This window comes from Pelophylax lessonae (genome assembly GCF_965119305.1).
Source record: "Pelophylax lessonae genome assembly, chromosome: 10".
NCBI lineage: Eukaryota > Metazoa > Chordata > Amphibia > Anura > Ranidae > Pelophylax > Pelophylax lessonae.
In genome coordinates this window covers 69,473,719-69,489,733 of record NC_138777.1, presented here as the reverse complement: position 1 = coordinate 69,489,733, position 16,015 = coordinate 69,473,719, and the positions used below count along the sequence as shown (strand labels likewise).

At 42.3% G+C, this 16,015-nt stretch overlaps 1 protein-coding gene across 2 annotated transcripts in view; it reads right to left on the bottom strand.

Moving 5' to 3' along the window:
• Positions 1-4,284: 4,284 nt before the first annotated feature.
• LOC309565640 (ras-related and estrogen-regulated growth inhibitor-like) overlaps positions 4,285-16,015 on the bottom strand; it is a 117,210-nt gene continuing 105,479 nt past the window's right edge. For both annotated transcript variants that reach the window (XM_082270596.1, XM_082270595.1), the window contains one exon: positions 4,285-5,229. In XM_082270596.1, coding sequence (XP_082126722.1) covers positions 4,747-5,229 — 483 coding nt within the window. In that variant the 3' untranslated portion in view covers positions 4,285-4,746. The remainder of the gene's footprint in view (positions 5,230-16,015) is intronic.

The window sequence follows — 16,015 nt, the reverse complement described above, 5'->3', positions numbered from 1 at the left end:
TTAGCCCCCAAGTGTATAACTTTACATTTATCAACATTAAACCTCATTTGCCAAATAGTTGCTCTGAAACAGTGCACTGAGGTCAGCTTGTAAGTTGGAGACATCCTGTAAAGAAGGTCCTCGGTTGAAGTCCCTGTGACAAAATGCATCAGGACGTAAGCACGCTTTCTCCAAGCAAACCACAGACGTCACGGCCATAGTTCCGGAACTCGCCGTTGGGAATACGCGGCGTAACGGTACTGGCGGTGAGAAGGCTATTCGTCTGGGCTTCCTATTACGTTTTTTGCTTTAATGATTGTTTTAAATGTAAGCAGATTGGAAATGGGGGGTAGTGGACGTGTGTCAGTATATGTTTAATAAATCCTAAACGATATCACAGATATCACACTATCCGTCTCCTATATCTTGCTTGCTTTACATTGGTACGATCCTGTCACCTGATCTGGATATCTGAGGAGCACACAGACTCCTCTGATGGGAAAGAAAGAGTGACTCTATCCGGTGGTTCTAAGAGGGTGCATGCAACCAATGCATGGACGTCTATGACCTGGGGTCATCTGGTGAGTGCCCATTCTTGTTGGGAGCACTTGAGGTGTGGTGAAGGTGTTTGTGTCGATCCTTATAGAGCATTGGGAGTACCACCAATGTTTGAACCATTTTTCCCCAGCAGAGAAACATAAGGACATTATTTACCTGCACAGTGTTATATGTGGACTTTTATATGATACTGTATATGTCATGTGCAAACATACATAGCGCTGCTGAATGTGATTTGTACTATAATTTATAATTGCAGTATTTATTACATTTCCTTTTTAAATATAGGCACCACATTGGCCCTACGCCAATCCAATGGTCAATTCTTTTAGGATTTAGGGTGGATGCCATCTGGTCCAGGCGCTTTATCCATCCTTATTCTGTCTAAATATTTTAGGACCATATCACTTTTGAGCCATTGTGGATCATTTGGGGCTGTGTCAATACCATCCTCATTATGGTCATGAGCTCCCCCATGCTCCTTGGTATACACAGAGCTGAAGAAAGTATTTAATAAATTTGCCTTCTCTTTGTTCCCAGTCACCCACTCCTGATTATTTTGTAAAGGACCTACATGCTCAGACCTAACCATTTTACTATTAATATATTTGAAGACTTTTTTGGGGTTTGTTCTACTATCTTTTGCAATCTGTCGTTTATTGTGAATTTTTGCATCCTTGATTTCCTTTTTACATATTCTGTTATAATCTTTGTAACAATTGAACAATGATTGTGTTCCTTCATTTTTATATATTTTTTTAAATGCTCTTTTCTTATTATTTATAGCTTTTTTAACTTTGGCCGTAAGCCACATAGGTTTTATTTTTAGCCTTTTAAACTTATTGCCCATGGGAAAATACTTTGCAGTGAGTTTGCATACAGTCTTTTTGAAAATTTCCCATTTCTGTTCTGTGATCATCGATGCCGATATTCCCTCCTAGTCTAAATCCTGGCGAGCAGCCCTCATCCTTGGAAAATGTGATCTCTTAAAGTTAAGTGTTTTTGTATTTCCTGTATGCATTTTTTGCTTACAGCTAACATTAAATGAAATCATATTATGGTCACTGCTACCCAGATATTCTTTTATACGAACATTATTAATAAGCTATGCATGGTTTGAGATTACCATGTGCAACAGAGCATTGTTTCTAGTGGGGGCCTCAGTAAACTGTACCATAAAATTGTCTTCTAATAGGTTTATAAATGTTTGCCCTTTAACTGTTCCAGCAGTGCCATTACTCCAGTCAAAGTCAGGGTAGTAAAAATTAGTGATCAACCGATATTGGTTTTTCGTTGCCAATACCGATATTTTGGTCAATGCATATCGGTATCGGCCGATATTTTTGTACATTTAAAAAATATATATTTTTTTATTTTTATCATTGACATGTACTCTTGTGGAGAGATCTGGGGGTCTAAAAAAACCCCAAACCCCTCCTCTGCACTCAAAAGCATTCAAAACGCCAAGTTTGGCTGCTTTGAATGCTGTCATTTTTTTAATCTGGCACTGAGTACCCGGAAGTGATGTCATGACATAATTTCCGGGTTTTTACATGGAGACCCGATCAGAGCCGAATGCGGCTTTGATCGGGTCTTCGGCAGCAGTGCAGGCTGGTTGCCCGGGTATCGGGAGGGGGGGTCCCCCATCCCGCTCCTTGTAAGGACAGCCGAACGGCTTCTCAGCCACATTGGTTTGTCATTACAAGACAACTGACCATTGGCTATGGACGCCGGTACCGGGTGATGCCTCTACCTGCAGGCATCACTCCGGTACAAGCACTTTCCCGAAATATCGGTCACCTTGGTGGCCGATTACGATGTATCGAGGAAAGTGCATATCGGATCTCGATATATCAGCTAATCCCGTATTATTATCATATTCCCAGCCCTTGCAGCCCTTTCTATCTGTGCCAGGAGCTGAGTCTCCACCTCCTCATTAATACTGGGAGGTCTATAACAAACATCAATGATAATCTTTGTATTAGGCACACCCATGTACATTTCCACCCATACTGCTTCAGACTCATCACACTCTCCATCAACTAGGTCCTCTTTCACACTAACTTTGAGATCACTTCTCACATAGAGACAGACACCTCCACCCCTCCGTTTTACCCTGTCTTTCCGAAAGGGAACATTTCCAGATGTGACTAACGTCGTAGGGAACTTTTTTCTTTGTCAGTGAAACGCTAGCTTTTAGCCAAATGATTGTTGGAAGAACAACACCAATTTGCTTATGTACTGTGACTATATACAGTATATACATTATACCTGTCTACGTAGCAGGGGGCACTGTAGCGTTATAGTGTAATGTGCATTTAAATCTATTGTATGATGCAATGAGAGGAAGTCCTTTTCTAAGTGTTCAGTTGAGTTCAGGTTTCCATGCTTTTAAGATATGTTCTGCTATCCTCCATGTAAGTAAAGTTGTTTCCTGTATACGAGAAGCTTCCAGCGCATCATATCAATACTCAACCAACAATGATTACCCTAGCAGGGTTACAGTTTGTCCCAACCCTTGTCACTTTTGCTGGTCACCTTACTATACATGTAAATGTGGAAAAAAATATAAATAAGGGACTGTGAAAAAAGGAATATTTTAAGGATTATAATTGAACACATAAACCGCATGCAGTTATGGTATAAGAATTTTTCCCACCAGTTATCCACTACATGCCAAATGCAGTCTATCAGAAACATTTATCACACAAACAGATTGTTTCTGCCTGAAATCTGTACAGTAGGTGAAAGCATTTTGTGCTCATTCCATAACCTATGTATGAATATATGAAGGTCTTTACCAGTCCAAATAATATATCACTTTGTGGGACTGTGAGTTGTTACTCTGCATAAGATTTGATGCACATTATAATCCCTGTACATCAACTGGATATAAAACATAGCTTGTATTGCCCGCCATTACGGTATATTGGTGATACACCAACAGGAGTAAATGCCACATAGCTAGCACTAGGTGACGGTTTACATTTGTGCGATCACAGAGATCGCATGTAATTCGGAGCGTACTGCTCCTAAAATTACATGTGATCTCTGTGCAGTGCAAATTCAGCCATACAGTTTGTATGGCTGAATTCGCACCGCAATAGCACCTAACACGCACAGGACCCTTTTTTTGGTCCGCAGCAGAATCGGATCGCATGGCGGTTCACACTAGTGCGATCCGATTCTGTGCGAACTTTCAGATCGCACTGCGATATGCGATCTGATTTGAGGGTGTCATTAAATTTTAATTGACACCCCCAGCGTATCGCATATGGCAGTGTGAACTGCCAGGGGTGCGGATGCGATGCGGGAACACGCTGTATATTTGCAGCGTTCCCGCATCGCAGAAATGTGAACCGGGACTAAAAGATTAGAATTAGTGCAAATAAAGGCTGATATTTACAAAAAGGGAAAAAAAATAGGAGAATGTTTACAGTGCCCGCATGCTAAAGGCTCCATTTTAGTATGCGGGCAGCTTTCTCTTTTCGGCTTTATTGGGCCAATGTGAGGGGAAGTGTGATACGCTTTACACTATTTACTTCGGGGTTTTTTCTTAATTTTTTTTGAAGTGCACTTCTTGATGTCTTCGCAAAGCTTTGCAGTGTGTCACGTTGCTGTGCGGTGACATGCAGTGCCAACCTGTGCACTGCGGTAAAATGATACATGTCTGCATTTTACTGCAGTTCACTGCACTGCACCTCAGGGCTGGATTGCAGATTAAATGAGACACATGGAAAACAATTGATTTCTATTTGCCCTAGCGGTGACTGGCATTTATCCAGTGTGGAAAACTGTCAGTCACCGTACTATGTGTGAATGAGTCCTAATGGTAGATAATAAAAGCTGTGTTTTATATCCAGTGGGTTTATATGGGCAGGGAGGGGATATGATTGGCATCATATTCTAAAATCATTCTATAACTTGGTTTAATGAGCAAGGATGTTCAGCGACGTATACACCAATCAATAACTGTCTTCATTGGCCATCTCGTTCTTCTCAGCAGTTCATTTTTGATGTTCAGTCATCCTAAGGTCTAAAGCTATTTGCCAAATTATTCAGCAAAAAGGTTTTAGTGTGACCTATGGCAAACTCAACTTCAACTGAATTCTCTTCTAACCTATACACCATACTAGTGAGGACATATTTCATCACTAAGGGCTGGCATACTGGAAAAGGAACATAGAACTGACCCATGTTCTCTTTTTTTCACTCTGGAATAAAATCTCGAAAAGAGTTAAAACTCAAACTCCTGCCATTTGCAATTAAAGTAGAATTGGCGTAAATTTTTGGAATCTTCTCCATTAACTTTGATGCATTTCTTTTCTTGAAGGTTGCCGGGGAGAGACATCCTTGCCGCTGCATCTCACAGTAGAGTGTATTGAAGACCATGGCGGTTTCTTCATAGCTGTCTCTGGTGGAAATTTCAAAATAAGGGTGCTTCAATGCCTTGGAGAGTTTTTCACCATCGTCCATAGACACCATGCGATCAAACTGGAGATCTTTCTTGTTGCCTACTATTACAATAGGTGGGTGCTCTGTTGCCCCTTTTTTATTTGCTGAGTGGATGTGGTTGATGAGGAAACATAATCTCATGACTTCATCAAAGCTGCAACGATCTGTCACCGAGTACACAATGACAAAACTGTCCCCCCACTTAATCTTCTCTTCGATCTGAAGCGAGTCCTCTTCCTTTGAAAAATGGAAAAAAAAAAAGATTTTAGCTGTAGAAATATATTGTAGCATAGTGCTTCCACAACAACAAGGTGTTTATTTATTCCAGGTATTTATATAGTGCAGACAGTTTATGCAGCACTTTACAAATTGGATACACATTAGATCATCAGTCCCTGCCCTCAAAAAGCTTACAATCCAAGGTCCCTTATCTCATTTGCATACGTAGACATACTGGCACCAATTAAGACAGGAGCCAAATAATCTACCAGCATGTCTTTGGAGTGTGGGAGGAACCCCAAGCAAGCACGGGGAGAACATTCGAACTCCATGCAGATAGTATGATGATTTCAACCGATGACTCTAATGCTACAAGGCAGAAGTGCTAATCTCTCAGCCGCTGTCCTGCCATGGATGTTCCTAATTTGGCATATTTAGTAATAGTGACATAACTATTCTGTTCAAAATGCCACCCAAAATGGTTATTTGGCAAGCAGTAAGTTGATTTGGCCTATGACATTTGGTTTGAATCTCAGATGCTGGTCATAAAGCCTTCTACCATAATCCCAACTCTGTCTGTATTGCTAGGTTAATAATTAAGCCTAACAAAAATTGGTGCAATGCACCTATGTCCTGCGCTCAGGGAAGTGACGTTCTGACCAGCTTCAGCCACACACATGCGGCTACCAGGGACTATACACTTGGCTTCTCCTAAATGCTTCAGCCTTGCAGCCCCTTCAAGATCAGGGCGATCCAAAATCACTGCAATCAAAATACAAAAACAAGGGCACACTAGCCTAGCGCATTATCCTCCATAAAAGGCTTTATTAAATATAGAATTAAAAACACTCACAAACGAGTTCTTGGTAAGTGCATATCACAATACTGAGTTGCCGTCACCTAGGTAGGCTCTGAAGAAGAGGCTAAGCCTCGGAACGCGTAAGCCATTTCAAGCTACTGAGGACGGTACATCTTCCATTTATGACGCTGACAGCAACTCGGTATTGTGAAATGCACTTACCAAGAACTCGTTTGTGCATATTTTTCATTCTGCTTTCTGCTGCCTTTGATACGGTTGACCACCCCCTTCTCCTCAAAAAACTCCACGCCTTTGGTCTCTGTGACTGTACTCTTCACTGGTTCTCTTCCTACCTATTTAACCGCACCTTTAGCATTACTTACAATTCTACTTCCTCCTCTCCTCTTCCTTTCTCTGTTGGGGTCCCCCAAGGTTCTGTTCTTGGACCTCTCCTATTTTCAATCTACACCTTCTCTCTGGGTCAGCTGATAGCCTCCCATGGCCTCCAATACCATCTCTATGCTGACGATACTCAAATTTATTCATCCACCCCTCAGCTCACTCCCTCAGTCTCCTCACGTATCACTAATTTATTATCAGATATATCAGTCTGGATGTCACATCACTCAATCTATCCAAAAGCAAACGTATAATGTTTGCTCCACCACGTGCCCATTCCCCCGATCTCTCTGTCAATATCGATGGCACAACTATCAGCCCATCCCCGCATGCCAAGGTCCTAGGTGTTGTCCTGGACTCTGAACTCTCCTTCAAGCCCCACATCCAATCACTGTCTAAATCTTGCCGCCTCAACCTCCGCAACATCTCCAAAATACGCTCCCTTTTACCAATGACACAACAAAGCTCCTAGTTCACTCCCTGGTCATCTCGCACCTCGACTACTGCAATTCCCTTCCCATTGGCTTACCTCTACATAGGCTATCCCCCCTTCAATCCATCATGAATGCTGCTGCCAGACTCATCCACCTTACAAATCGCTCAGCGTCTGCTACTCCTCTCTGTCAATCCCTTCACTGGCTTCCGCTCACCCAACAAATTAAATTCAAAATACTAACAACATCAGACAAAGCCATCCACAATTTAGCCCCCAGCTACATCACTAGCCTAGTCTCAAAATAACAACCTAATCGCTCTCTTCGTTCCTCTCTAGCTCCCTCGTCACCTCCTTCCATACTCGCCTCCAGGACTTTTCCAGAGTCTCTCCAATCCTATGGAACTCCTTACCCCAATCTGTCCGATTTATTTCCTACTCTATTAGCTTTTAGACGATCCCTGAAAACCCTCCTCTTCAGAGAAGCCTATCCTACAAACACCTAACAACCGTACTTCCATTTTCTCCATCTCCATCTCCATTTTGTTTCACTTGACCCTCCCTTCTAGACTGTAAGCTCGAACGAGCAGGGCCCTCTAATTCCTCCTGTATTGAATTGTATTGTAACTGTATTGTCTTTCCTGATATTGTAAAGCGCTGCGCAAACTGTTGGCGCTATATAAATCCTGTATAATAATAATGATTTCCATCACCCAATCATGTGTATGAAAAAATACTGTTTTAGGATTTTTTTTGGAAAGTGGCATTTCACCTAATTTACAAAGCTCTGGGGAAAATTCACTGACAAAGTTAAACTTTCCTTGCAAATTGTACAGCCCACTGGCCTGTAGTAAAATAATCTCTCTTTAAAAAAAAAAAAACAATGATAGTTGGCCATAACTACTTAATTTAGTTATCTATGCCACAAAACATAACAGTTAAAGTTAGAGCCTGTCCAACCCTAATGACCACTTTGATTATGGATAGCTAGTTGCAGGTTGAATCACCTAGATTCTTCTAATCAGAGAGTATCTTTTTGTGCAGTCTTAACCTTTCTCGGACAGAATGGTTTCACACTTTATTTTGTTTTTCCAATAATAATGTAGTAAAAATAAAAAAATAAAAAGACTGATATCACTACTAAAGTCACTTGGATAGGGAACCAATGGTTAATTCAACCAGTTGTCATCTACCTAAACCTGAAATATATTGGGGTAGACTTATCTTTTATTTCTAATATTTGAAATCTTTTTATTTGGACAAACTGAATTATTCTTTAACCTCCCTGGCAGTCTGATTACGTCAGTATTTTTGAATGTCAAAGCAGTACATTGTTTTGCATGGAAATCTGTTGTTTTATATTGTAGGCCTGTAATTCTCAGGAATAGAACAGTAAACATGAATACATTTTTAAAATAAATTGTTAATAAATGAATAGATTAAATTAATAAATAATAAATTCATTAAAAATAAATAATTTATAAAAAATTATTAATAAAAATAAAATGAATAAAACAGTAAGTGCAGGCAGGGCACTGGACAAAGCACTAGGGACAAAACTGAGGTGAAATGGTTTGATACAGTGATGAAATCCTAACAGATTACAATGCATCGTGTCATGTTTTTTTTATCTTTTTTAATTTCCCGCCTGGTTCCGCCCCCCTGCGTCGCGGCGCTCGCAGGGAAGGAAACAGAAGACGGATGCCGGCATCAGCCAGTGGACACAGTCAGAGGACATCAGGGGATTGTAGGGACAAGGTAAGTTTCACTACAAGGTAACCCCTAGTGTGGCTGGGGGTTACCGCTTTTGGTACTGAATATTAACCTCGAGCCAGACTCGGGATTACCGCCAGGGAGGTTAGGACCCTTTTCACACGAGAGATCCAATCGGGTCCAGCTGTATGTTTTCCAGCCAGACCTGATTGGATCCACCACTCTCCTCTTTGGGCAGTTGGATGTAAATGGACTTGTGTCTGTTTGCACCCGGCTAACCTTCAGGTCAAATTCAATCCTGCAAAGAAAAAAAAAAAAAAACGGAGGGGGGTCTATCTGCTCCCCTCCATCCTTAAGTTCAGCTCTAAAGCTGAACTTTAGGGAAAGTAAAAATATAAAATGCTCCTTTGATGTGCGTTTTCATGTGGAAATAAATAATCGAGAATGTTGCAATTTTGTGAAGGTTGTTGTGAAATGCTATAACAAACAAACAAAGGATGGGGGGGCACACCCTAAACATGCATTTCTAACAGCCGGTTCACACTGGGGCGACTTGTCAGGCTGAGCACCGCGACTTCACAGGTCGCCCGGCAAAGTCGGGTCGCGCCTATGTGAACCGGCTCTAAAGCTGGTGCTGCTATAAAAACAATATACACATATAACTGCAGAGGATATCGCACACAGGCAAAAGAAATGAATATTAAATATAACAGGGCAATCAAAATGAGTAAAAATGGGGATTTAGTCCCACCATATGACCATATCGTGCTCAAGCCCACCACTATGTCAAAGTACCGAAAAAATAAAATCTGATAAATGATAAGGTCATGAAATATATCAAAACTAATTTCAGTAGCGCAGGGATGGTGGAACATAACTCACCACCACATAAGTGTTCATAAGCATATATGGAACATGAACCTACATGCAACCCTTAAAAAATGACTAAAAGACATAAAATCAGAAAATCATCCGCAAATAGTCCATATAAAGTCCATATGCTTGAACATATACATAAATGTGCATTTAATCCAAGGAGCATTGTCAGTGGGTCCTACACTATCCATATAATGAAGGATAAATCCAACCTCTCTATACCATTGGAGATACTAAAGCCTAGTACACACGCAACGAATTTCCGCCGACCGGTCGTCCATCTTTTGTCCAGAGTGGTGTTTTGTTGTTTGGAATGTGCCTAGACTGCACACGAATTTTCCTGCACGACAAAATTCTACTTCAGAAGTGATGTCATGTGTTGGTTTGCTTTCTTTGTGTTCTTTCTTCTCCGAGCATGCCCAGTCTTGCTCAGAAGATTTTTCCATGTCGAAATCTGTACTGACTGCACGAAAATCGGACATGTTTTGACGGAGGACAAAAATTTTGTAGCCTGCACACCAGATTTTTTTTTCGGCCGAAAAGTCTGAGTCAGTTGTCGGAAGCATCATACTAACAAGCCGAAAATTGGCAGATCGGTCGTCGGACGAAAATTCCCGACCGAATTTCGACTCGTGTGTACGAGGCTTAACTCCTTACATGGGATATTGGTTTTTACAGCAGCACCAGCTTTAGAAATGCATGTTCAGGTTGTGACCCCCCCAACCCTTTGTTTGCTTGTTATACACTCAGTCCTGACCAGACTTCTGGGGTTGAGCACCCCACCCTCCCACACCTGTACTTCGTTATCAGTGTCCACCAGTAAGCAGATATAGGAGTAGTCGCTTATAGTGCAGTTGCACATCTCTCCCATGTAAGGAGTAAGTATCGACAATTGTATAGAGAGGTTGAATTTATCCTTCATTTTATGGATAGTGTAGGACCCACTGACGATGGGGTACTTTGACGTAGTGGTGTGCTTGAGCCCGATATGGCCATATGGTGGGACTAAATCCCCATTTTTACTCATTTTGATTGCCTTGTTATATTTGATAGTCATTTCTTTTGCCTGTGTGTGTGTTATCCTCTGCAGTTATATGTGAAATGCTATAACGCATCACTACATACAGCTGAGCATAGATTTAAATAAAGTGTACAGTTGTATAACGTTTAAAGGTAGAAGGAATAAAACTAGCACTGCAATGTGTTTTAACAACACCTTAATATGCATCTGCTGGTGCTGCCCTTTCTGATATCTAAGTATACACATTACCTATAAAAATGTGTTATTTTGTTTACTATGTCATTGATATATAGGGCACAAATGTGCCACTGACTACTGTGAAAGGAGTATTCCAGTAATGGATTATCGTAGTCAATGTGACACATTTCCACTAGATGGCAGTTATGCCCATACTTGTTTTCAGTCGCATATCAGCAGCTGAACCATTGTTAGATTTGTAGGGTTCCATGTTAAAAAAACTCAGCTAAGCTAAAACATAAAATTAGTGTGAATATTGGTGAGATAAATGGGATTGGCTAAGGTTGCATTACATTGTAAGCATAAAAAATGATCATCCTTCAAGCTTATATGCACCTTTGTCCAATTTATTCTACATTTTGATAGATTATCCCACTTGCCCCAATTACCTTTAAAAAAACCCAAGTTCTTTGTCAGATGTCTGTTTGCAGTTTGTCTTTAACCATTATTTTTTCATGTGGTCTGCATGCTATGTCAAAACACGTCTCCCCCTTTTTTTGCTTAGCTAATACAGTCAATTTTATTATTAATCCACAAGTCTTTGCCAAGAGAATAAAGGTACATTTACATAGACAATTAGAACAGCCTGCAATTTCCAATGGCAAGAGTCTGCAGTTTCCTGCATCTGGAATGACAGGTGTGGGTAAATAGCTGCAGTCACTCCCATATAAAGCAATGACCGGCTGATGGTGGCCCCAGCTCTTCGTGATGCACAGCCAGAAATTCTTTGTGATTATCATGGCTAGATGCAGACAGAATGCTGCCAACCACAAAGAGGGAACAGTAATTTTATGTTCTGCTATGCGTCACTGCAAGCTGTCAGACTGGGCCGTCACTGATTTCTGCAGTCCCTACTAAAGACCTGAAACCGATCAAAGTTGTTCTTACTTATAGGGTTAACTTGCTAAAGGCAAATATGCTATTCATTTTGCAAGGGAATTTGCCCCAGAGCTTACAATCTTCTGACTTCTATAATCCAGTCTATGCAAAGTGAAACTTCTCTTCATTCACTAAGCTCTGAGGCAACTTTTTGTCTTCAATAAACCAACCCTATGTCATCTACTTTATGGTATAGTGATTAGATACAAGTTTAAAATTAATTCAGTTTTTATTGCTTTCTGTGACCCCATTAAGGAGATACAACTATTCTTATTTGTCCTGTTTATAATTATCATTGAAAGTGAAAGAAAAACCCAAATTTTGGGTTGTCCCCTGAAAAAAAATAGAGGAGAGATCTTCCCATGGGGACACTAGTTCTTGGTGACCTGGGGGTCCCCAAGGAATTCCCTTAATTTTCAAGGATTTCCCCTCACTTTCTGTTTGGCTATGGGACAGGAAGTGAAGGGAAAGCTCTGCAATGGGGCATATATGGCAAAAAAAAAAATCTGACATGATTATAACCAGTGGCGGCCGGTTGATAGGGGGCCCACCGAGTTTTAATGGCGACCGGATGACTTCTGCTACCCGACTATATCCTAGCTATGAGAATATCTGCCGTACTGGAGCTGAAAATCATTTATATCACTGATTTGGTAGTGGCACTGGCACTGCATTGATGATGGCCCTGGGGGCACGGCAAGCTGGTCACTGCATTCACATTGATGATGGAGACACTGCAAGGTAAGCTTGGATTAGTGCTAGGGGGTCTGTACTGTGGGGTTTGTGCTAGGGGGTCTGTACTGTGGGGTTTGTGCTAGGGGGCCTGTACTGTGGGGTTTGTGCTAGGGGGCCTGTACTGAGGGGTTTGTGCTAGGGGGCCTGTACTGTTGGATTAGTGCTAGGGGGCCTGTACTGTGGGGTTTGTGCTATGGGGCCTGTTCTGTGGGATTAGTACTAGGAGGTCTGTACTGTGGGATTAGTGCTAGGGGACCTCTACTGTGGGATTAGTGCTAGGGGGCCTGTACTGTGGGGTTTGTGCTAGGGGGCCTGTACTGTGGGGTTTGTGCTAGGGGGCCTGTACTGTGGGGTTTGTGCTAGGGGGTCTGTACTGTGGGATTAGTGCTAGGGGGCCTGTACTGTGGGGTTATTGCTAGGGGGTCTGTACTGTGGGATTAGTGCTAGGGGGCCTGTACTGTGGGGTTTGTGCTAGGGGGTCTGTACTGTGGGATTAATGCTAGGGGGTCTGTACTGTGGGGTTTGTGCTAGGGGGTCTGTACTGTGGGATTAGTGCTAGGGGGTCTGTACTGTGGGGTTTGTGCTAGGGGGCCTGTACTGTGGGGTTTGTGCTAGGGGGTCTGTACTGTGGGATTAGTACTAGGGGGCCTGTACTGTGGGGTTTGTGCTAGGGGGTCTGTACTGTGGGGTTTGTGCTAGGGGGTCTGTACTGTGGGGTTGTGCTAGGGGGCCTGTACTGTGGGATTAGTGCTAGGGGCCTGTACTGTGGGGTTTGTACTAGGGGCCTGTACTGTGGGGTTTGTGCTAGGGGGCCTGTACTGTGGGGTTTGTGCTGGGGGGCCTGTACTGTGGGGTTTGTTCTAGGGGGTCTGTACTATGGGGTTTGTGTTAGGGGGCCTGTACTGTGGGGTTTTTGCTAGGGGGTCTGTACTGTGGGGTTTGTGCTAGGGGGCCTGTACTGTGGGGTTTGTGCTTGGGGGTCTGTACTGTGGGGTTTGTGCCACTCTCAGTCAGTGTATCCCATAATAGGGCCCCTGCTCCCTATTATGGGATATACTAGTAGTGATGAACCCCTTAATATGTGATATATTGGGAGAATTTGTTCACGCAAGCAAAATACAGGGGACAAAATGGGTGGAGTCTATAAGGGGTGGGGCTTCTGAGAAACGGGAGGGGTCAAAATGGAAGGGCGGGGCCGCCACTGAATATAACCCTCCCGTACTCTATACAAAATTAAAAAAAAAAATAAAAAAAAAAGTTTTGCCTATAGTTCTTCTCTCAATCTGCAGATGGCAGTGTGTGTCTTAATAATATGCAAAGAGTGGGGTTCCCCTAATTGGGACTTTACAGGCACATAAAATTATATGAAAAATAGTTATTAAGAAAAATAATTTTATTTGTAAACATATATATTAATGGGTTAAGAACAGTGCAAGCAAATAAAGACAGGTAGATCAACCACAATAGTCTGAACTAAAAACCCGACATGTTTCGAAGCCAGAGGAATTTGCTTCTTCTTCAGGGGATGGTTCAAACGGTACTCTAGTAAATAGATAAATTGACATGTAAAAAAACGTAAATTTTTTAAAGGTTTTTTAAAACATTGCAACGTGACTATAGAGGTTCACATAATGAATACAATGACATTGGCGAGTACTCACAGGGTTGAAAAATAACTGTACTTAGGTAGCCTGCACGGTTAAAAGCATCTGGTGGGTGCGAGTGTCCTTGTGACAGAATGCAATAATATAGATGGTGGATAAATATACCGGTTAGTAGACCACAGCTGTTTAGGTCAGGTGTATAACCTACAATCACTGGACATCTGAAGTCCTCAAATTGAAGAAGCCAGGGACAGCCTTTTAACATAGGTATATGTCAGGAGCATAAGTAGCACCGATCTGAAAAATAGACAGATCAGGGCTACATTGGTAAATGTATTCAGTTAATAGACAAAGGGAAATTTATTTATAGCACTTTGACAGGGAAATGTGCCGTAAATAGCCCAACATTAGAAGGGAATTTGGAGACAATATAAAATATAGCGGCTAAATATAGAGCCAAAAAGATCACTTAAACTTACTGCATGGTGAAAAAGTCTATTAGGAGAAAAAGGGCAGTACCTGTATGTTAAAGGTGATACGGCAATCGGCGTCCTCTCTGCACCACAGCCAGCAAACAAATGCGCTGGCTGTGTGTTGCGAGAGGTGCACTATAAGAGTGCTGGCCGATTGATAAAAAATGTGTGTCAGCTGGCTTCATGGGGAAGGGCTTCCCGGAACGCTGGTGCCGGGCCCGCCCTCAAACGACGTGCGTCACACATGACACAATGTGGGCGGGAGCGGCATCTGCGCTCCACCGACACGGAGATCAGAGCCGGAAGTGTGAACACACTGCGGCTCCTGATTGGTCCAGGCTGAACCACATGGGGACAGATGGTGGAAGAAAGGGACCAAACTACCACGGGCGCAGCGCGGTGTATGTCTCCCCGTGCCGGGACGTCCAGTGAAGGAGGGGCACGACCCGGAACGAAAACAAATTGCTGGGAAAAGTTTTGCAATAGCAAAGTATTATGGGTTTATTAGATTAATTGCAATACAAAAGAATATAATGTGATTGTATCAATTAATATTTGTATTGCAATTAATCTAATAAACCCATAATTTGTTTTCGTTCCGGGTTGTGCCCCTCCTTCACTGGACATCCCGGCACGGGGAGACATACACCGCGCTGCGCGCGTGGTAGTTTGGTCCCTTTCTTCCACCATCTGTCCCCATGTGGTTCAGCCTGGACCAATCAGGAGCCGCAGTGTGTTCACACTTCCGGCTCTGATCTCCGTGTCGGTGGAGCGCAGATGCCGCTCCCGCCCACATTGTGTCATGTGTGACGCACGTCGTTTGAGGGCGGGCCCGTCACCAGCGTTCCGGGAAGCCCTTCCCCATGAAGCCAGCTGACACACATTTTTTATCAATCGGCCAGCACTCTTATAGTGCACCTCTCGCAACACACAGCCAGCGCATTTGTTTGCTGGCTGTGGTGCAGAGAGGACGCCGATTGCCGTATCACCTTTAACATACAGGTACTGCCCTTTTTCTCCTAATAGACTTTTTCACCATGCAATAAGTTTAAGTGATCTTTTTGGCTCTGTATTTAGCCGCTATATTTTATATTGTCTCCAAATTCCCTTCTAATGTTGGGCTATTTACGGCACATTTCCCTGTCAAAGTGCTATAAATAAATTTCCCTTTGTCTATTAACTGAATACATTTACCAATGTAGCCCTGATCTGTCTATTTTTCAGATCGGTGCTACTTATGCTCCTGACATATACCTATGTTAAAAGGCTGTCCCTGGCTTCTTCAATTTGAGGACTTCAGATGTCCAGTGATTGTAGGTTATACACCTGACCTAAACAGCTGTGGTCTACTAACCGGTATATTTATCCACCATCTATATTATTGCATTCTGTCGCAAGGACACTCGCACCCACCAGATGCTTTTAACCGTGCAGGCTACCTAAGTACAGTTATTTTTCAACCCTGTGAGTACTCGCCAATGTCATTGTATTCATTATGTGAACCTCTATAGTCACGTTGCAATGTTTTAAAAAACCTTTAAAAAATTTACGTTTTTTTACATGTCAATTTATCTATTTACTAGAGTACCGTTTGAACCATCCCTGAAGAAGAAGCAAATTCCTCTGGCTTCAAAA